At 37.4% G+C, this 22,862-nt stretch overlaps 1 protein-coding gene across 2 annotated transcripts in view; it reads right to left on the bottom strand.

Annotated features, from left to right (window-relative positions):
• The window catches only part of RASA2 (RAS p21 protein activator 2), a 110,768-nt gene that overhangs the window by 55,127 nt on the left and 32,779 nt on the right, over positions 1 to 22,862 (bottom strand). For both annotated transcript variants that reach the window (XM_031957861.1, XM_031957863.1), the window contains exon 4: positions 12,972 to 13,048. In XM_031957861.1, the coding sequence (XP_031813721.1) occupies positions 12,972 to 13,048 (77 nt within the window). The remainder of the gene's footprint in view (positions 1 to 12,971; positions 13,049 to 22,862) is intronic.

A 22,862-nucleotide genomic window follows, 5' to 3' on the forward strand; every position in this document is an offset into this window, starting at 1 on the left:
CAGGGAAAAAGCATTCATGATACATAAAGAAACAATTCCAAATTTCAGGTAAAAATATTGGATATAAGAATCCTAACAGAAAATGGAATACTATGAGTAAGAAGTAGCACATCACAGCCACAAAAACACTTATGGTAATGATGTAAACTGTGTCCCCTTTAATCTTTGGCGGGGGGGGGGGGGGGTGGGGGGGAGACTCTGATGCAAACTGTGTCCCCTTTGGGAGGGGAACGTCTTCTTGACTCTCAAACCCTCCAGGCCTCTGGAAGGGGCACACCTTTCCCAGATAAGTAATCTCACTGGAGATCTTGGCCTGGAGCATAATCCCCACCCTTCATTGAATCAAAAAATTAGCCTCAAACCTGAGAAAGCTAATAAAAGATGACTCTGAACTTCCATCTTTGCTAAATGTCCTTCTGGATTTAGCCCACTGATGAAAATATTTTCTTCTCAGTGTAAACCCATCTTTGCAAAATTATCCTAACAGGATTCTTTCCCCACTAAGAAAGCTGTCTTCTTAGTACAAATAAATCCTCTTTTGCCATAAACTTCGGGTTTGTGAATTCTTTCACAAAGAATATGCGACACTGACCAGAGGGAATCTCTTATCCTCAATTCTTGCCCTTCATCAGTAATACTTGTCTTTCAACCTTTTAAAATACTCTTGCTTAAAAAACCTAAAGTTCTACTTTCACAATAGGAAGACATTTATCTCCTCTGAAAAAAATTTTTTCTTAGGGCAATTCTTACTGACACAGCTGTAGATACTGTGTTGATTTGGAGGTATGTATCAAAGCAAGACATGATGATGATGATGATAGCAAGACAAGAGTTTTGACAAGCTTGAAGCAGTCAATGGTCTTGTACTGGACCATTTCAGGTGACATCTATGAGAAAGGAACTTGGAGTATAAATAATAAAGACAAAATAAGACTTCTACTCTCTCAGAATTATGCTAACTTATTTTTAGGTTTTCTATTGCTGCATACTGAGTAAATAAGAATATTTTTTAAGTACATGGTTATTCATGATCTGAACCTGTTTTCTTATCTAGAAAATGAAAGGGATTGACTATATGCTATTTACAATATGTTCCCATTCTGATATTCCACAATCTAACATTTAACTAGAAAATAAAAAAAATCTATGCAACTACCACTTCATGTGAATTCAATATAAACTTTTTTGAATAGATACTTTCTGGATACAGTCATGAAACAATGTTCACTAAGAAATAAAGTATCTACACATTTAAGGTTCTGTACTGAACAAAAAAAAATTTTTTCCCTGTTTAGTCTAGGCATATTATAACCAGCATAGTGGCAATATTGTCCTTTTTTCTCCCTTCTAGAATTATATTTTCAAAATTTTATATAAAAATTCTCCTTTTGTCTTTCTCTTCTTGGTTTCTTACTAGCAAAAACAGCTTCCTATGAAAAGGCCAAACAAGTATGTGCAAAGGTCTGAGTTGCTGATTTTATAAAATCCCAGAATAGATTGCATTCAATATCTCCTTGGAAGATCTACAAGATCAGATGTGATACTATCGCTGTTGCTGTCCTCATTTTATCAAGAAACAAGGGTTTCTCAATGTAGGGGCCGCAGTGCACAGAGCAATGAGTCTGGAGTCAGGAAGGCTCATCTTCTTGAGTTTAAATCTGGTCCCAGACATTAGCTGGGTGACCCTGGGCAGGTCACTTCATTCTGTTTGTTAGTTTCATCATCTGCAAAATAAGCTGGATAAGGAAATGGCAAACACCTCAGTATCATTGCCAGAAAAACCCCAAATTGAGTTCAAGAAGAACTCAACTCGAAAAAGGACATAACTGAGATGACTGATCAATAACTATGCATGCAATCAAGTAAAACATCATGAACAGCTGGAGCACAGTATTTTCTTTAGGAATTCGGTTTATTCCTGAATTATCTTTCTCTTCTTTTCAAAATATGCACAAAAGCAAAAAAGATCTCTGAGAAATCAAAAGATCTGGGTCTGAATTACGGCTCTTTAGTCCTGAGATCTCTTGAAATAGATGACCTCTAGTCCCCTTCTACCTTAAACTTGGGGGGAGGAAGCAGTCATATATATCATAAATAACCTGAAGCCTTTGTGGAGTTTTGTGAATAATGAAAAGAACAAGACACTCACAATGTGTTTGCCTATACCAAACTCAACATAGATGTTGTTTAAGCAAAGTCAATTTTCTTTAGGGTGTGGAAGCTCTTAAAAGTAAATGAAAAGAGAAATTACAAATCACAAATGTAGATAAGATACCGTCAAACCTAATTTATTTTATAGAGCAGTTTCTGTTATTAGAACTATGAAATTTTCAAGAGAGATAGATTTAGGGGTATCAACAGACATTTCTGTCTGGAACCAAGTTTCACTTCTCATTATATTTTTACAAGAACATCTGTTTCTTACATATGAGATATTTCTATCCTTCTAAATTCTTTTGAAATTTCTCCCCACAACAGAGAGTTCTCTGTGGGAGGGGCATGGCGGGGTCTTTGTAAAGCCAGAAGGGCCTGTTTGACTTGCCTTTCTAATTCTCTCCTCCTCAGCCTCAAGTGTGACAGCTCGATGTTACAGCTGACTAAGCACATTGGGGGGCAGGGCGGAGGGGGGAAGGGGAGTGAACATTTATCAGCATACCACTTGGAAGCCATGCTGGACAAATAAAATGCATGGAAACCCTAAAAAGGGTCTGGATTCTTTCAGACATTCACTCTCTAATCCTACCTCACAACCCATGACAATTATACGACTCCAGTTTCATCTCTGCTTCCTCAATATGAAGGGCACAATCCTTGTGAAAAGGAAAAAGGTAACTTAAAGAAGTTACCTCCTGGACAATTCACTAGTCTTAGGGCTGACCATCTTTCCCCACCCCACTTCTGTTAAAGACATTTTAAAAATCAGCCAACACACAGATCTCTGACTATATCACTGTTTGGCTCAAAAAACGACAGTAGTGCCCCACAGCCCACTAGATAAATAGTCAATCCTCTAGTTGAGCTCCAAAGCCCCCATAATCCTGGGCTCGCCCAGTGTCTTTGGTCTTGTCATGTATCTTCCTTCTCATCCAGTCCATCCACTCAACCTTTACAAAGTTCCCACTGCGTGTCAGGCACGGAGCTAGACAATGGGGATACGATAAAAAGAAAGATGGTCCCTGCCCTCCAGAAGCATGTTATCCAATAGACACAGCCCTCACAGAGATTCCAGCAAGACTACTCTATTTAAATGCCATTCCCGGAGAGTGTTCTTCCCTTTCAGGCCACCTTGCATATGCAGATACCATCCTCCAGGGTAGAACAAGCTCAGTGAAAATAGAAAATGCAGAGGAGACTCTATTTTCACAGAGCTTATCTTCTATAGGAAGATTTGGAACCTATTTAAAAAAAAGAGAGTCCTCATAAAACAAAATAATGCATGAGCACATAAAAGACACAAAGAAAGGGTTCTGGGAGGTTCTAGGAGGATCGGTGGCCTTTGAGCTGAATCAGGGGATGGATAGGAGTTGAGTAAACCAACAGGGAGGAAGAGGAAGAAGGAATGAAGCATTTCATGCACAGGGAAGAGTAAGAACAGAGAAACTGCAAGGAGTGCATGGGCTGAGTTACCTGGATCATTGGACACGGAAAGGGGAACAGAATTAGATAAGGCTGAAAACTTAGGGTGATGTCACAAGGGGTGGGAGGCCTTGAACGCTAAGGTAAAGGGTCTGGACGTTACTAAGGAGGCTGTAAGGGGCTAGTGAGGCCTTTTAAACTGTGAGTCACAAAGCCAGATCTCCAGCTCAAGGATCTGGGTTTTTGCAGACTGAAGTCAACAGTCTTCATCAGCTGCTATGACTGAAAAATTCATCATCCCTCTTCTAACTTAGTGATGAGTCCCTCCAAACTCAGCGGGGCCAATTCTTGGAAAATGAGGCAGTTTGTTGTTGGCTGCACCTGAAGTCCTTCCAACTTTGTGGGACCTATAACAGCTGTGCTGGACTCTACTGGACCAGGTAAATACACAAAAAAGGATGGAATGGAGGGAGGAGAGAAGGAAAGTCAGAAGACCTGTGAGGTTACAATACTAGCTGAGATTCGTGGTAGTGGGAATTCAGCACTAGCATGAAGTGGCGAGAAGGGAATTAGAATAAAAAGAAAGTAGGGAAGAAAAAAAATCCTGGAGTAGAAATCATAGGATTTAGGAAATGGATGGATGAGAAATGAGTGGGGAAAAAAACAACAAAGCTTTGAATACGAAAAAGTAGAGCGACAATTCATTCCATTGACAAAAAATAATCAAGTCAGAAAATTTTTTTTTCCTAAAAATAAAAATTTTAGAGGTGGGGGAAGGCCATAAAGGAGGGGGGAAATGAGGGCAGTGTTAAGATGGATTAAATGAGGCAGCAAATACATTCTACAGATAGAGAAGAGAATATGGAATCCAGCCCTTTTGACCTGGATGTGATGGGCATGCAGTGACAGCAGTGGGAAACTGTAGGAGCAAATAAGATTGCTAAGGACATCATGACAAAAGCCTGGAGAATGCCCATCCCAAAGATGGCATAAAGAAATGAAGGTGTGAGAGTTACAACACGAAATGTTAAAAGAGATAGAAACGGCAACAATAGAATCTCTGTACTTACATTCTAAGGGGAAGACAATATATAAACAATCACGCATATACAAAATACACACAATATAGATGGAGGATAATTTCACAGGAAGTGATGATGGTTACCCAGAAAAGTGGCTCTCTTTGTACAGAGTGGGATTTAATTTGAGTCTAAAAGAAAACCAAGGAAGCTAGGAAGGAAAATGAGATGAGGAGGCAAAGTATTCCAGATACAGCAGACAGATAGTGAGGAAGTATAGAGTCGAGAGAAGGGAAGGAAAGAACCATTTAAGGGCCTACTTTGTATCAGGCACTTTAAAAATATTATTTCACTTGATCCTTAAAATAACCCTGGGAAGCAGGTATTATTATTATTATTATTATCATCCCCATTTTACAACTGAGGAAAATACAAGTAAAATGATCTCACCAGCAGTCACTGAACTAGTGAATATCTGAGCTGGATTGGAACTCCAATTTTTCCAAACTCCTGTTATGCCAAAGTTCCCTTTTAATGGGGTGACCAGTTCCTCCAATTGTCCTATTTCGTAATTCTGCCTTAGGTTATAACCATCCCCTCTTAATGTTTGAGATAAAGGTTTTATAGACATTCCTTAATGTTTGACAAGATAAAGGTTTATCCATTTCAGATGTCATTAGATTATCAGTAATGTCATTGTTCTTGTTGTTCCATAAAAAGCTTGGTGCCCCAATACTCGGGGCTAGACCCTTTGAGATGATAGTCTTGTCTAGCCCTGGGATCAACATGGATGCATTGGTCCCAGTATTTCTCTCCATTTAATAAATTACTGAATTGGTTTCTAATCTCTGTCTTGCTCAGTTTCTTTGGCATTACATTTGGAGGCCCCCCAGCGAGATAATTAGAAAATGAGCAGGATTAGAGATGAGACTTTCGGGGTCTCTGCCTTGGGCGGGGTGGCTGTGAATCTGAATTCTTAGCCTGGAGAGGTGGGGTCCTCTTGGATTTCTTTCCAGAGCCTCCGGGAAAGCGAGCAGTTTCCAGCCACAATAGCCTGATGGTAGACAACCCCATTTCAGCCACAGGAGAGTAAGTTTGTCTGGGTACCTTTTGGGGTACCATCTAGTTATGTCTTAAGACTTGTTTTGTTTGTTTGGTTTGGTTGATTAGTGACTAACCGGACTAACCAGACATGGTTGTACGGTTGTCACTTTTGGGGTGCCCTTTTCTTGGGGTACCGGTTGGTTTGGTTGGTTAGTGAATAACCGGATGCGGTTGTCACTTGGGGTGCCCTTTTTGGGGTGCCATTTGCTTGGTTGATGAGTGGCTTATTGGACGCGGGGGTCGCTACAGGAGTGTGAAATACGGAATCCTGGACAACGTAAAAGACTTTTTCTTTCCTTATCTTGTGGTGGACACTGCAGGCATCAAGACTGCAGTGGTTGTTTGGAGCTCTTGGGAGCTCTGGCACAATTCTTTAGGAACTGATGCGGCTCTAACTCTAAATGAGATACGAGGGAGGCTGCAAAGATTTGGAAAACTAAGTTTTTACTTGTCTACAATCTAGACACTCCGCCAACCTCAAAACTCTTTTCCTGGAGCAGATGCTTTGCTTGAGGAAACTCTTTCTGTCCAACCATTTTCCAGAGACAAAGGCCCGTCCTTTGCATCTCGGTGCATTTCTAAGAGAGGTCCTCCCACTTCTTCCATCTAGTGGGAAGTATAGACATTTGAAAACGGGACTCGGTTTCCCTGCTTGGGTCATCCTGTGTTAGAGTAATGCCGGCTCCTCCCGCTTTTGCATGCTCAGGGGGCTATCTACAAAGACTGGGGGTTTTAAAAACGCCATTTGGTTTGGCTTTAATGTTAGTGTCCTACTGAATGTTGTAATTGTGCAGTCTAAGTGTGACCAGTGTTCTGTATGTCTTGTATGTTATTAGACAGTCTAGTTGTGCTCTATGTTCTATGTGATTTTTGTGAAACTGTAATATGTTTGTCTGTTTCGGTAACTTAAGAGCTCTGTTAAATTTAAGAACAATGATCAAATTTGGGAATTGGTTATTTCAATACTGAACTCCAGCTGGTGAAAATATTTGATTAGGAATTTAAAGATGATTCTAAATTTGGGAAATGAATTGGTTATCTTCAAGTATAAGGTCTTAAAGAACGATAGCTTGTTAAAGAAGTTCTGTTAACTTGCCTGAAAAGAGGTCATGTGCCTCTAATTTTACCTAAAGTATATAACAAGGACTTTTCTGAAAGTTTCAACTATGGCCAAGTTGGACCTTAGGAGAAGTCCATTGGGAATAATGGCCACATGGGGCCAGAAGGAGAGAAAGAAACTATGTTGTTTTATTATTTAAAATGAGATAGAAATGGATTATATGTTTTAAATCCAGCTCTGCTGGACATGTAGGTTTTATGGGATTCCCCCACCCACCCAATGATTTCTGCTACTTTAAATGTTGGGTGGGATAGGGATCTTTTGTAAAGATTTAAACTTGCCCCCCACTGCTGCTACTTCAGCTATAGGAGCACCTAGTTAGCCTGGAGTGATTTCGCTCCTCACCTTTGTGGAGTTGGGGGAAGGGTAGTCACATGGAATTCTATTCTCCCCCCTTCCTCTAAACTGTTCCAGACATTTTAAAAGCAGCAAACTGATAAGGTTATGGTAAATATCTGTTTAGGATTTGTTACTAGAGGTAAAATATCTTGGGTTTGTAGTTAATATGCACTACATTTTTTCCCTCCTGTAACTGATTTCTATAATGGTCAATAAGAAATTGTTAATTCAATTTCTTGAATTGTGTCTGGATATTCAAGTTTTTTTTTAAGGGTTTTAACTAATGAGAGGCCACATCTTGTAGCAGTCCTTGTGGACCAGTCTTTCTATCTATCTCAGACTGTCCTAACTTTTCTTTGTTAGATTTGTTTTTATTTCTAGATATATTGACTTGCTTCTGGGACCTAGATCAAACCTTTGTTTGTCAGCTCGCCACACTACAGACCCATCCCCCTCCCGGACTGAGCATTGTCCCTGTTCAGCATGAAGAAGCAATGGACAGCCATTGCCCACTTTTCCTGATGTAATTTGGACTGACGGGGGGAGTGGGAAAGTGGTCAACTTGTTAGAATTTTCACTGTATTGCTGTGCTGTGTTTAAGACTTGGAATGGAAATTGTTAAACTTGTGTAACTATTGCTGTTATGTTTGATCTGTTATATATATGCTTATGTGTATGATTTATATGTGGGATGGTCATTTGATAATTCTTTTCCAAAAGAAAAAAAAAGGAGGAGAAGAAATAGGAAATTGGGAAAACTGGTATCTTGCTAGTTCAGATTTAATTGGAAGTCCTTTACTCTTTGCTTAAATTTACTAGACTATGATTTGCTGGTTGTGCTTTAACTTGGAAATCCCTTATTCTGTTGGAATTGCCCTGGCAGACTCAGTTTTTGGGATTATTTTTTAGAAACAACCAGAAATTGGATACCTGTCTTGGAACTGGCAGTCTCTCTGATCTGTTTCTCCACTCCTGTTACCCCAGGTCCTTAATTAGTAGTTCAGCGTACTTAAAAGGACCTTGTTGATATCGAGGCCTCTAAAAGTTTGGGGTTGCCTGCCTTGGTCTAACTGTGCATAATCTGCTCAGAAATTTGTATTCTAGTGGCAGCCCTGTTTGTTCCTCTGGGCAGGACAGGTGGAGCTGCTCCAAGCCTCACTCTCCTCCCCTGGAGCCGGCTCTCTGAATGGGCAACACAAATGCCTTGAGTCTGCTGTTCTTCTTAAGCAGAGGCCAAGTCATGCACAAATGACCATAGCTGTCCATATGCTCCCCAATTGCAGAGGATCTAACAATTGATTGTCAGAAATAATTGAAATAAGGAACTTTGTGTATTGCTGATTAGTTCTGGGGTTATCAGGGAGAGACTTGACCTTGCCATAAGTCCTTGCATTGGTCTAGCTTTATTTTGATTTTTATTTACTTCACATAGGGTTGTTCAAATTATAGTGCTAAAGCCTTCTAGAGGAAAGTAATTCAAAAATTTGAATAGTTCCAAGAGAAAAAGGGGGCAATGTTATGCCAAAGTTCCCTTTTAATGGGGTGACCAGTTCCTCCAATTGTCCTATTTCGTAATTCTGCCTTAGGTTATAACCGGCCCCTCTTAATTTTTGAGATAAAGGTTTTATAGACATTCCTTAATGTTTGACAAGATAAAGGTTCATCCATTTCAGATGTCATTAGAATATCAGTAATGTCATTGTTCTTGTTATTCCATAAAAAGCTTGGTGCTCCAATACTCGGGGCTAGACTCTTTGAGATGACAGTCTTGTCTAGCCCTGGGATCAACATGGATGCATTGGTCCCAGTATTTCTCTCCATTTAATAATTATTGAATTGGTCTCTAATCTCTGACTTGCTCAATTTCTTCAGCATTACATTCCAGGCCCAAGTGCTCTCTCTGTTGCATCTCCCAGTTTCAAAAGGAAGGCTGTGTGCAAAGAATTATGAGTAAACCAGCTTGGCTGAACTTGAGAAGTGTAGTATTAAAAAAAAGTAGGAAGGGACTATGTTGTAACAGAGCATTTTGTATTTATCATAGAGACAACATGGAACCGTCAGAACCTATGCCTTAGGAAAATCACTCTGGCAGCTGAGTGGAGACTGCTTTATACTTCAGAGACTGGAAGCAGGAGACCAACTGGAAATCTACTTCAATAATCCAGGGATGAAGTGATGAAGGTGGAAAAAGAGGTACATATACCACCAGAGTTATAAGATGTAAACATAGAGACATCAGGAATGGAGAAGTGGGGGGAGTAAGAGCAAGAGGTTGAGGATGAACACTAAGGCTGCCAGCCAGGATGATTAAAGAACAATAGGGTCTTGAACAGCAATGGGAAGGTTTGGAAGAGCCAAGGTTTTAAAACGGGAGGTTTTTTTGTTTTGGGAAGGGAGACAATGATGATTTCTTTTTGGACATGTTGAGTTTCAGATGTCTAAGGACCAGCAGGTTTGAAATGCCCAAAAGTCAAGTGGTGATATAAAGTTCAGCTAGAGCGAGAAATTAGGGTTAGATCATCTTCACAAAGATAACCAAATCCATAGGAGCTGATGAAATCACTAAGCCAGACAATGACAAATCCTTAGAAGAACACCCAACTAGTATTAATACCAGAAGAATGTGGCACTTCCTTGAGGCAAGGGATCAGAGGAAATCTAGAATTAGGGAAAAAGCGTGGATAGTCAAGTGATAAACGCTACAAAAATGCTCAGGAGGATGATAGAAATCATTTGATGATCTCTGATAAATAAGAAAAGGTCCTATCATAACAACCTGAAGGAAGGAGGAGAGGAAATGGAAGATAAACAGTATAGACAACTTTTTCAAGAAGTTTGGCCTTTGTTTTTCCAAAAATGGCAAAAGGACATGAACAGGCTGGTTTTCAAGGGGAGAGGGGAAATTAAGAATTAATAGTAGTATGAAAACAATGCTACAAGTCATTAAGAGAAGTACAAATGTGGCTGAATAAGTTATGGTATATGAATGTTATGGTTCATTATTGTTCTATAAGAAATAATCAGCAGGATGATTTCAGAAAGGCCTGGAGAGACCTAAATGAACTGATGCTGAGTGAAGTGAATAGAACTAAGAGAACACTGTATACAGCAACAAGAAGACAATATGATGATTAACTTTGATAAACTTGGCTCTTTTCAAGAATGATTCAGATCAATTCCAATAGACTTGGGATGGAGAGAGACATCTGCATCCAGAGAGAAGACTATGAGGACTGAATGTGGATCACAACATAGTATTGTTACGGAAATATATTTAGACGAATTGCACATATTTAACCTACATTAGTTAAACATTGCTGTCTAGGGGAAGAGGGTAGGGGAAAAGGAAGGGAAAAAATTTGGAACACAAGGTTTTGCAAGGGTGAATGTTGAAAACTATCTTTGCATATATTTTGAAAATAAAAAGCTATAAATTAAAGAAGAGAAATGCAAATGAAATCAAATGAGATTTCTCTTCATATTTACCAGATTGGCAAAGATGGCAAAAAGGAAAATGACCCTTTTGAGGAGACTGCAGAAGACAGGAACAATGATACCCTGTTGGTAAACTGTGAATTGGTTTACCCATTTGGGAAAGCAATTTAAAACTATGTCTCTAACATCCCTAAAGGGATCAGAGAGAGAAAGAATCCATATGCATTGAGATGTTTATAGCAATTCTTTACTGCACTAACCTCTACTTGGCTAGATTTCTCGGGTTCCATATGCTGGATCCTTTAGGACCCTTTCTAACATCTTAAGACAAAGAGCTACACTCCAGAGAGCTCCTGAGCCTGCACTGTGGTCCCAAGCTGCTCAATACTATTGGTTGCTAATGCTCCCTAGGGCTTGCAAGATTGTCCCTGGGGAACTTTTGACCACTTGGAGCTTTCTCAGAGGAGTCCTCTTGGAACCCAGGACACAGACTTGAAAACTAATTCCCTTATGACTCCAGTTGGGCTGGTCCCCTCTTTGCTGCAGGGATCCTCTTTCCTATTGCCTGTAGGCTACACGCTCATAATTTGTGCCATGCTGGAGTAAAACTTATTACTGCTTTGAGTTTTTCATCAGATAGAATTCTTGGTCATCACATCAAGGTTTTATGGAAGCAAAGAGGTGAGAGCTTGGCAGTATGAAATTGGGCATGAAGTCTCTGCTAAGCTTTTAAAGCTTGGGCATGAAGTCTCTGCTAAGCTTTTAAAGCTTTCCATGACCTGGTCCTCCTCTACCTTGCCACCCTTTTATGCAGCCCTCCTCTTTCTGCTCCCACACTCCAGTGGAACCATAATGATCTTGCTATTCATCATCAATGACATCCCATGTCCAGGTTGGGTACTTTGACTGTGGCTTAGTCTGTCTCACCTTTGAGAATCCTTTTTTTCCTTCAAAATGTTGCTCTTAGATGCTGGGTTTTCTCCCAATTTCTAGGACCTTCCTTCTACCCCAAATTATCTTGTATTTATTTTGCATGAACTTTATTTCTATACATGTCTCCCCTGACAGAAGCATGTTGCAAGCTGGGATTACTTTATTTTTGTCTTTGTGTATTTAGTGCCTGACACATAGCAGGAGTCTAATGTCATCTATGTTTATGCCCCCAACAACAGATTTGCCAAATAATCATTTCATGTAAGAATATGAAAATCTTTTGGACATGGCCAATAGAAGAATCTGTTTTGCTTGACTGCATATTTGTTAAAAAGGGTTTTGTTTCTGTTTTTCCCAGAGGAGACTGGGGGAGGAAGAAAAAATAAATGCCTTTTTAATTTTTAAAAATGTATTTTAAAAAAAGGAAAATCAAAGTCCAATTTTTATGTTTTATAAGTATCTAAGAGTCAACCTAAGCTCTTTAAATTAATACTGAAACACAAATTTAACATACATTTAACATAACATAAAAAATCTATGAGTGAAATGTCAATAAAAAGTTATTAAATTTGGTCCTTATAACATTAGTAGGAAGGTGATATGCTTATCTCTATTTCACAGAGGAGGAAATAGGGAAACAGAAGTCAGTGACTTTCCCAGAGTCATATAGCTAGTAAATATCTGAGGCTAAATTTGAATTCAGGTCATCTAGCCTCCCCTGGACCACAAGTCTACCATTCTTTCCATTATGCCACATAATTGGTGATGATCAAAGTTGAACTGAACTGTTATTTCAAATCTAACCCCTTGGCATTATACCATGTTGTTTCTCCTAAGAAAAGATTACATAATATACATCTCATCTATGAGTATATCATTTATAATTTTATGAAGTCCTCATTCCATTTCTTCACTCCTTACTCCTTCCTCTATTAACTGTCTCTTATACAAAATCATAAAGAAGTATAATTAACACAGGTAAAAACAAAATCTCTTTGGAAAATTTCTAAGGTATTTGATAACCAACTAGACAGTTGTTGGCAAACACATCTAACTAATCTTAATGTCCTATAAAGACTAGATAAGAGAAACAAACTGGAATTCAATTTTGGGTAAAAAAGCAAAGCTACTGAAGCATTTGCAAAATCCTGCACACACCATCCTCACAACAGCCTTGTTATTATTGTTATAATTATTATCTCCATTTTACAGATGAGGAAATTCAGCCTGAGATTAAGAAAATTGTCTAGGGTCACACACTTAGCAAACGTCTGAGGTAAGATCTGAATTCAGACTTTCCTGGTATCAGGTCTATCACCCTAACCACCAAACCAAAGTACCTCTTTAAATATCTAAAATTAAAGGCTAGTAGATATAAAATTCAAAAAACAGCAAAGTTGAAGAAGTATTTGTAGATGACTTTTTTATAAAAGAATTATTCTTACTGTACTACAAGCTGCTGGCACACAGATCCATTATCAGTAATGAGTTCATTCAGTTTTAATTCCAGTTGAACTTTACCCTGAAATAAACAAAAAAAGTATACTCATTAGTTTTCTTTTAATGACAAAACAATTAAACATGTCATGTAAAAAAACATGTGAATACATTTCAAGTAGTAATCAAGTTAAGCTATCTCTATTATTCTACTATTTTAAGGATGATATCAACTTAAAAGATGATGCTAATACAGATGAACCAGTATGAGTCTAATGGCTCAATTTCCCTATGTGACAAATAATACATATTTGAAGGTAAAATAATTTGAAATAAAAGCAAAAAGTAAAAATATTAGTATAACAGAATAAAATATTAGTATAAACAAAATTACAGGAGAGAGAGCTTCCCTTCCAAATACTAACATCAGTAGGTTAAAAGATAGAGAAATCAAACAATTCTAAAAGCAATATAAAATTAAAGCCAAGTTAAATAAGCAATAAGGTCTAAAAGATTTTTTGTTGCTTGATTATGCCAATCAACATTTATGGAACCATTATGCAAAAGACACTGTGGGTAAATACAAAAAATAAATAAACTTAACCCTTGTCTCAAGCAGCTTACAATCTAGTTGGACAATCAAGGTGAAGGGGTAGGAATCAAGAATTTACAGGAGTAAGGCGGTATAAATATAAAAACTAAGTAGATATGCGATTTTTAAAAAACTTAAGTGTAAATTATGTGTTTTCAAGAATTTGGTTTGCCTTTCTAGTCATATGAAAAGATGCTCTAAATCATTATTGATCAGAAAAATGCAAATTAAGACAACAACTTACACACTATACACATCTCAGATTGGCTAAGATGATAGGAAAAGATGATGACAACTGTTGGAGGGAATGTGGGAAAACTGAACACTAATAAATTATTGGTGGAATTGTGAACGAATCCAATCATTCTGGGAGAGCAATTTGGAACTAAGTTCAAAGAGTTATCAAACTGTGCACATCCTTTGAGCCAGCAGTGTCTCTAGTGGACTTGCATCCTACAGATTCCTTAAAGGACCTACATGTGCAAAAACGTTTGTTGCAGCCCTTTTTGTAATGGCAAGAAACTGGAAATTGAGTGGATGCCCATCAGTTGGAGAGTGGCTGAATAAATTATGGTATATGAATGTAGTGGAATATTATTGTTCTATAAGAAACGACCAGGAGGATGATTTCAGAGAGTCTGGAGAGATTTACATGAACTGATGCTAAGTGAGCTGAACCAGGAGATCATGGTACACAGCAACAGCAAGATTATACGATGATCAATTCTGGTGGATGTGGCTCTTTTCAACAATGAGATGACCATTGTTCCAATGGTCTTGTGATGAAGAGAGCTATCTACACCCAGAGAGAGAACTATGGGAACCGATTGTGGTTCACAACATAGCATTTTTACTCTTTTTGTTGTTGTTTGCTTGCATTTTATTTTCTTTCTCATTTTTTCTGGTTTGATTGGATTTTTCTTGTGCAGCAAGAGAACTGGATAAATATGTATGCATATATTGGATTTAATATATATATTTCTACCATGTATAACATATAATGGACTATTTGCCATCTAGGGGAGAGGGTAGGGGAAGAGAGGGAAAATTGGAACACAAGGTTTTGCAAGGGTTTATGTTGAAGAATTATCCATGCATATGTTTTGAAAAATAAAAAGCTTTAATACAGAAAAAATTTTTTGCTTTGTCAAATGATAAACAATGATTTGTGTGATTTTATTAAAAAGAAAAAAGAGGCACCTAATATCATTTAATGTTAACCACTGAGCATATATTACACTATATGTAGCATATATACACATTAAAGCAGAAGGAAAAGTTTCTCTCCTATATCTTCTCCCTCCCCCAAATCAGTGGCACTTCTTGTTTAAATTTTCCTTTATATTGTTATAAGCTTGCCAAATATCAACAAGCATACTGTACTATATGAAGAATAAGGAAAAAAAAGGTCTACATACAACAGCATGGATTCCACTAAGTTTTGTTTTTTTGGATAGATTTAACATGCTAGTTTCAATACTGCCTTTTGACCACTTCTCCTTTTGAACTTTTCTCCTGTTCTCTTCATTATATTTTTAAAGATTTTAAAAATATTTTCTTCCAGTTTATAACTATCTCTATCTTGTTCCTCCATTCTGTTCCAATTCTCCCTCCTCAAATTAAAGTCCTTTTAAATTTTGTTCCAAATAAAAACCTTTTAACACTTGGTCCCAAAAGGTAAATAAAGTATAGTTATGCAAAACAAATTCACACAATGGACAGGCTCCATTTCCACACAATTTTAATAAATAAATAAATGCTTAATAAATTAACAAAGTTTACAGAAGCATGCAGAGGAAAAATTTCTGAAATTTGCAGTTAATTCACAATTAAAAGGTAAAGTTATGGTGACAAAAGACAAAACTTTAAATGAGATCTTTCTGAGAATCATTAGTGCTGTACCAGATCCAACTTCATATGTTCATTACTCCCACTAACAACTTAACAACACATTCTTTAGGCATTAATCTTTAGAAAAACATAACTGTGAGCTGACTTGGTCAAGCAAGGGAGGGGGGACAAAACATGTACATACATGATAAAGAAAAACTATTAGTAGAATACTTTAAAAACTTAAAAGATACTGAGTTATGAAAATGATAATTTCTAATCAACACAAACTATCATAATCAAAGTTTATTTTTAATTATGACTTCATCTTAAACTTATATTTAGTTTTAGGAGGTATGAAACATGGTGGAGTTTTAGAGAGTTCAAAGATAGTACTAGTTCCACAATATTCCGTTACTTACATTTAATGAAAGACAAAACCTCTTTCACTTTATAAAATACTAAGTATTTAACAGCACTGAGAAAAAAGTTTTTTTTAACATGATATTCCTAAGAAGGTGATTTCCTTGAAGCTTTGCAATTCATTTCATAACCTTAAGATGGCCTCTTCCTGGTTTCTAAAAGTTGGTGTTATTCTAAAAAAAATCATGGGATAAGTCTGGATGTGGAATGCCTGAGTCAGAACAGTACTGGTGGAGTGAATACAGTTATAAACTGAATTTCCAAGCCAGCAAAGGGCTGGCCTCTGAAGTTGGTGGGGAAGGAGAAGGCAGCGGGGAGTGGCAATGGAGGATTGTTGGACATGGCCAACATAACAAAAAATGAGTCAGAAATTGAATGACTTTTTGAGAGATCTGCCTCAAGGCATCTGGCACTGCCAGACTGCAAAAGATCATGTCCTTGAGTTAACAGAAATGAAAATGACAAAAGTTGGGATAAGCCAACAGACAGACAGACAGACACACACACACACCCACACAAACACACACACAGAAACAAGCAAAAGGTGCATTGACAAACAGACTTGATATCAGGTAAAACTTGCTAATAATTTAAGCTGTCCAGACACACAACAGGGTTCACTCGGAAGGTGGACTCCCTTACCCAGAAGGTCTTCAAGCACTAGTGAGATGGAGTTTTGTAGAGATTCCTTTCAGCTAGGGGCTGCATTGCACTGGATAGTTGTTGAGGCCTGAGCCTCTATACTACAGTAGGAGCAAGACCTCTGTTCTAGCAATGATGTTGGCACTAATTACTAATAATGTTGGCACAACTATGGCTATAGAGGAGGGTGTTTCTTCATCTGTGTTAGGTGAAAAACTTAGGATTTCTTATAGCTCAAAAATCTTATGTCTAAAATTAATACAGACTGTCTTTCCCTAATATTCAAAGTTCTCTCTCCTCTATCTCCAACTTAAATGGCTCCATCAGGAAGGGAGCCACCCACCACTGTCCCTCCAAAGATCACAAAGGTGAGTCAGAAGCTGGCTGATCAAACAGGTCCAGCTGAGACTTATATCTCAAAATCGTACAAGGTAAGGCAGTTCAAGTATTTGGAGCTAACTGCTTATATTTGCTAACTGTCCCACCACTTCAGATAGAACTTGGATACAGAGTGATGAGGGACAAAATGATAAGTCTCATTTTTTCCCATACAGTAGTTATGATTTAGTGCTCCTACTTTATCTTCATTATCTGCTCTGAGGTACATGGACACATTTTTCTTTCTTCTATTAAAGGAAAAATGAGTCCCAGGGTTGTAGCTCTCTGGTCTAAATAGTCCTGTAAACATCTTTCTAAAGATACACCCTCACTTACCCCAATATATTAACCATATCCTATCTGGGACTCAAGGCACCTGCCCCTAAAAGAGAAAGGTATTGGATTGGAGGAAGAATAGCCAGGTTGGATCCCAGTAGCTTTATTATCTACTACCTTGCCACCTTGATCAAGTCAACCAACCTTGCTGGGTCTTGGTTTCCTCATCTACAAAATACAGATATTGCACTACATTATTTGTAAGCTTTGCTTTATTATTAAAGTTTATGGATAAAATGTTTCCATTACTTTCCTTTAAGTACTCTCTATTCCAGTAATCCAAGTGGACTTCTCACTGGTCTCATTTTCATATTTTTGCTTGTACAATTCTCTGTTCCTGGAAATGACTCACACTCTCAGCCTCATCTCCAATTTCTGAAAGCCCTTCCCTTTCTTAAAAAGCGCAGCTCCATGAACTCTGGAAGTGCCTTCTTCTTCCTCAAATTTTGATGGCGCTAAATTTGGATCTTTCCCCTGCTCTCAGAACATTTTGTTGGTACCATAGTCTATGTCTTATCTCCTCTCTCCCATCTAGAACATAAAATCTTTGCGGGCAGGGATTACATTTTGCCCAATGTCTAGCATGAGTTGTGCAAAGTAGGAAGAATGGAAGTAATGGAAAATAAGGTTCTAATGAAGGAAATGGGAAGAATGAGAAGTGAAAGAGAGGTAATAACAAAAGGGAGTTATAAGGAGCCTCAGAAACCATCTAGTCTGACTCAGATCTGACCAAGAATAATCTTTTACAATATTTCCAATAGTCATCTAGCCTATAAGACTTGATGAAGTCTTCTTGAACCCTTTACTAATAGAGAGACCATGCCTTTCAGATTGCCACTTGTTAGAAAGTTTTTCTTTTATATCAAGGCTAAAGTCTGCTTCAATAACTTCTTGAAAATTATAGGACATAATTAAACAGCTACTGTAAGATTTAAATATACCTTTTTTTTAAGAGATGGTCTAAAGGAAAAGCTAATAGATAGAATAATGTTGATCTCTTACACCAAATTCGCAGTTGACTAGCAGTAAAACAAAAGCCAGAACAAATTAAAAATACAGGCTTGGAAGGGACTCTCCTTCATGTTTCAAAGGATCTCTTGAGAAGGCTTACAAAAAAATTAATCATGTAAAATAAAAATTTTGAAAAATATTTTAGTTTGATTGCTTTAAGTTATAGAAAATATTTGTGTAATTTCTAGTAAAACATTCCATTGCTCTTAATTAAGTTGATTATTTTACAGGACAACAGATACATATTCTTATTTGAATCAGAAATTATTTCCTTTATGTGTAACAAATTATTGCAAAGATGTTTAAATTTCTCTAGCTTATACATCTTGATATCTCCTTATAGAAGGAATTGGGAAAATCAGTTGATGCTGAAGGTAATTAACAACGACAACCACACAAATGAGGACCGACACATAGATGACGCCTGCTATGTGTCACTGTTCAGAGTCTTACAAATATCTTGTTTGATCATCTCAACAACCCTGTAAAGTAGGTGACTATTATTATAATATCTCAATTTTACAGTTGAGAAAAGAGAGGCAAACAGAAGTTGAAGGAACTGGCACAAGATCACAGGGCTAAAAAGTCTCTGAAGCTGAATTTGATTTCAGGTCTTCCTCACTCCAGGTCTAGTGCTTTGACAGAATTCCTTGAACCATGTTTCCCTCTCAAGTAATGGTATTAGAAAATTACAGAATTTGAGATTTGGAAGTGAGCTTCTGGCTCAATCTATATACTCAAAATAGGCACACCCACCCATTTTGTGCTTGCCAAGAACTGGACATAAAGTCCATGCCCATCAAATGGAGAATGACTCAAGAAAGAGGATGCTCATTCTAGGGATGACCTCATCATCCAGGAGTACCTTACCAGCCTTGGCGTACCCCAGCTCATCACTACCTCCTGCCTCTCTGCCTGCAGGGTGGGGCCACGAATCCCAAACTTCCACTTAAGGAGAGAGCCCAGCTCAGGTGCATCCCCATTTCTCACCTAAGGACCCTACTCTAGGATTTCTCTACCAACTATCCCATAAGTATTTCTTCTTCCCTTACCTTTTTCAACTTCCTTTTGTATTTTGCTTTCACCTAGTAGAAATTATCTTTCTTTTTGTATTTGTATTCCTAGCACTTAGCACTATACCTGATACATAGTAGGTGCTTAATAAATAGTCATCTACTACTGTCAGTAGTCAGTGAACACCATAGAATAATACAGTGCTGCATGAAATAAAGAACATCAATTCAGAAGGTGGGACCACTTGTCAATCAATAAACATCAATTAAGTACCCATGATGTGATAAACACTTAGGATAAAAAGAAAGATAAAAGATAGTTCCTGATTTCAAGAAGTTCATCATTCACTGGAGGGCACAATATGTAAACAACAATGTGTAAGACATAAACACACACAAACACACATGACAAATTGAAGATAATCAATAGTGGAAAGGCACAAGAGTTAAGGCAGACTGAAAAAAGTTTCTGTAAAAGGTAGGATTTTATCTGGGACTTGAAGAAAGCCAGGCAATAGGAAGCAGAAATAAGGAGGGCGCAAATTCCAGATGTGGGGGTAAGCCAATGAAAATGCTTGGGAGAGGAGTGTCTTTTTTGAGGACCACAGTATCACTGGATCACAGAATCATGATGTGTGTGGGTAGAGAGGTGCAAGAAGCCTGGAAGGGTGTGGTGGTAGGGAAGAGGTTTTGAATGCCAAACAGAGAAATTGATATTTGAACTGAGAGATGAGGGAGAGCCACTAAAATTTACTGCGTAATGGGGTGACACAGTCAAACCCAGACTTTAGAAAGATCACTTTGACAACTATGTGGAGGATTAGGAAAGATTATTAGAAAGGGAGACCAAACAAGCAGATTTTTGCAATGGTCCGGGTATGAGGCCACAAGGGCCGGGAGAAAAGGAAGCCTCTGGGAGAGGAGCTATGAAGGTAGATTTGACAGTCTTTGGCAGCAGTTTGGATACGAGGGGAGGGAGGGTGAGGTTAAGTGAGGAGTCTAGTTAGATGTCTAGGTTTTGAGTCTAGGAACTGGAAGGATGGTGAAGCCCTCAAAAGTAATACAATCATTCACATAAACTGATAAAGAGTGAAACAACCACAAAAACGATCTAACAACTCTAAGAATCTAAATAGCAAAGACACAAAAAGAAACTGAATTCTGGGCAAATATAATGAACAAGTTTAGCTAAGAAGAAAGAAGACAATTAAGCTTCCCCCCTCAATGGCTGGCAGGGACGAGTGAAATCAGAGGTGGATACCTTACATACTGTCAGCCCTGGCTAATGAACTGCTCCACTTTTGCTATCCTGCTTTCCTACTCCTGCTTTAATCTTCTTTCTTTTATTTTATGATTATATGATTTTCATTTTATGTTAAAAGGACTAACTTTCTAGGCAAGAGGGAGAAGGGATAGATTTGGAAATTAAGGCAATGTAAAAACAAAAAAGCAATAAAAACAAAAAAACTGAGAATCTTAGTATGATTTCAGATAAAAATTATTTCACACAAATGGAAAAAAAATCTCTACCAGACTGGATTTCTGCCAAGGGTGTTGTACACAGTTAACTAGACGCTCCTCCCAGGTGCATCAAGAAAATATTTGCCAAACTTTGTACAAACATAACAATTGTGTCATACCAGAAGAGAGCTAGAAGGTGAAAACACCGGATGCTGACACATGTTGGTACACACTTAATAAAACATAAAGCTCCTGGAAACCAAGTTAATAGCCACCATTAATCGTATTACTAAAAATATATAATTATCTTTAAGTCAAGGCACATGGTTTATTCAAGTCAATTGCTTCATTTTTCCTCCAGAAAACAAAGGTATAGCTGAAAAATAAAATGACTGAAACATAAAATCCATGACCGAAACATGAAAATCCACAGTAAAATTAAGCTAAATGATAACTTCAATCCACCATTTTCTATTCTATTATGCATCTTTACAAACATTTCATTAAATTAATAATAAGTCCTTTGGTTTTAAACTAATGATATTCAAAGTCACCCTTATGATACATATACACCAAGAATATCAGTTATCTATATATATTTTAAAAAAGTTGAGATGATTTAAAGATATTATAATTTCTAATTATACAATTGGAACAAAAACTGTCTTCCACTTTACTTAAATGAATATTCTCTTTAATTAAAATCTCTTCATCTTTTTACTTGCATTTACACACTCCATTCCAGGTCCTAAGGATACAAATACCAAGGTGCAAAGTAGAAATAATCACTATTCATGAGTTTACATGCTAATGCAGGAGACCAGCACATACATAAGTATATTCACATAAATTAAAACAGTAAAATCTAAAGTAATGTGGGATTGAAGGAACCTGCAGTTGGGGGGATCAGGAAAGGTTTCCAAAGAAGATGATGTCTGTGCTGCCTCTTAAAGGAAATGGGGGAACTCCATGAGACAATATTGACAAAATTTAGCACAAAAATGCTCAATAAATGAACATAGATTCAAGAATTTTCTCTCCTATTAGTCTGTTTCAGAATTAAAAGAGAACCCTGAGAATTCTTATTCTTAACTCTTCTTAAATACCTTTATTTAGGACCTGCACTGAGGGAAAACTCAACAACTCTAAGTCAGGTCATTCCATTTTTTGTTAGTTAAATTCACCTTAATGCAACCTTTCACTCATTGCCCCTTAGTTCCTCCCTTTCTGGGGCCAAAAAGAACAAGTCCCCTCTCTCCTTCCATATGACAACCCTTTAAGAACTGAAAGGTAGCTGCCCCTGTTCCTACCCATTATTTCTCTCTTTAACAGAACAAACATCTTTAGTCTTTAACTAATTTTCATATCGCACAGACTTGAGAGCTTTTATAATTTTGGTTGCTTTCTTTTAGACTTTATCAATTTTATCAAAGTTCTTCCTAAAATGTGGTAGTCAAAATTTAATATAATTTGCCAGGTATGATCTGACTAGGATAGTATGAGTACAGCAAGATCATTATTATTAATTTTTTTTACATCTAGTCATTATTGTCTCTCTTAAAGAAACCCAAGATTAGCCTTTTAATTTTATTTAATTTTTTTTAGTGGTCATATCATACTGTTGAATAATTGAGTTTGCAGTACATGCAAACTTCTGGCTGTTTTTCAGACAAACTGCATCCAGTCAAGCCTCTACCACAGATAATTTCTTGAAAATATGTAGGATTTTGCAGTTATTCTTATAAAATTTCAACTATAAAAAAATTTTCATCTGAGTCAATCCTGTGACCCAGTTCCCTAAATCTACCAAGAGCTTTCTGGATTCTGAATACCATCTATGCATTAGCTAATTTTCCTGTCTTGTCATCTGTAAAACTAATAAGGGTATGTCTAAGTCATTGACAAAAAATTTTAAATAAGTACCTAGGTTACCTGACTGGAGAACTCATTACAGGATACTACTCTTTTAAACAGTTTCAAAACTTTTTAATGTTACTATTCTGTAGTCCACATCTCACTCTGCAATAGGAAAAAATAATCAAAATTCTTGGCTAAAATCTAAATAACAGTTATTTACACTATTCTTCACAAAAAAAAAAGGCAGGGGAGGGGACTGACCTTATGTGTTGCTCAGTTATTTTTCAACTGTTCACTATAACTATTTATTTAAAAATATATTCTAAAATTCACAGGAATCAAGTCAACCTTACTGC

The sequence above is a fragment of the Sarcophilus harrisii genome, chromosome 3, assembly GCF_902635505.1.
Source record: "Sarcophilus harrisii chromosome 3, mSarHar1.11, whole genome shotgun sequence".
In the NCBI taxonomy this organism is placed as follows: Eukaryota; Metazoa; Chordata; class Mammalia; order Dasyuromorphia; family Dasyuridae; genus Sarcophilus; species Sarcophilus harrisii.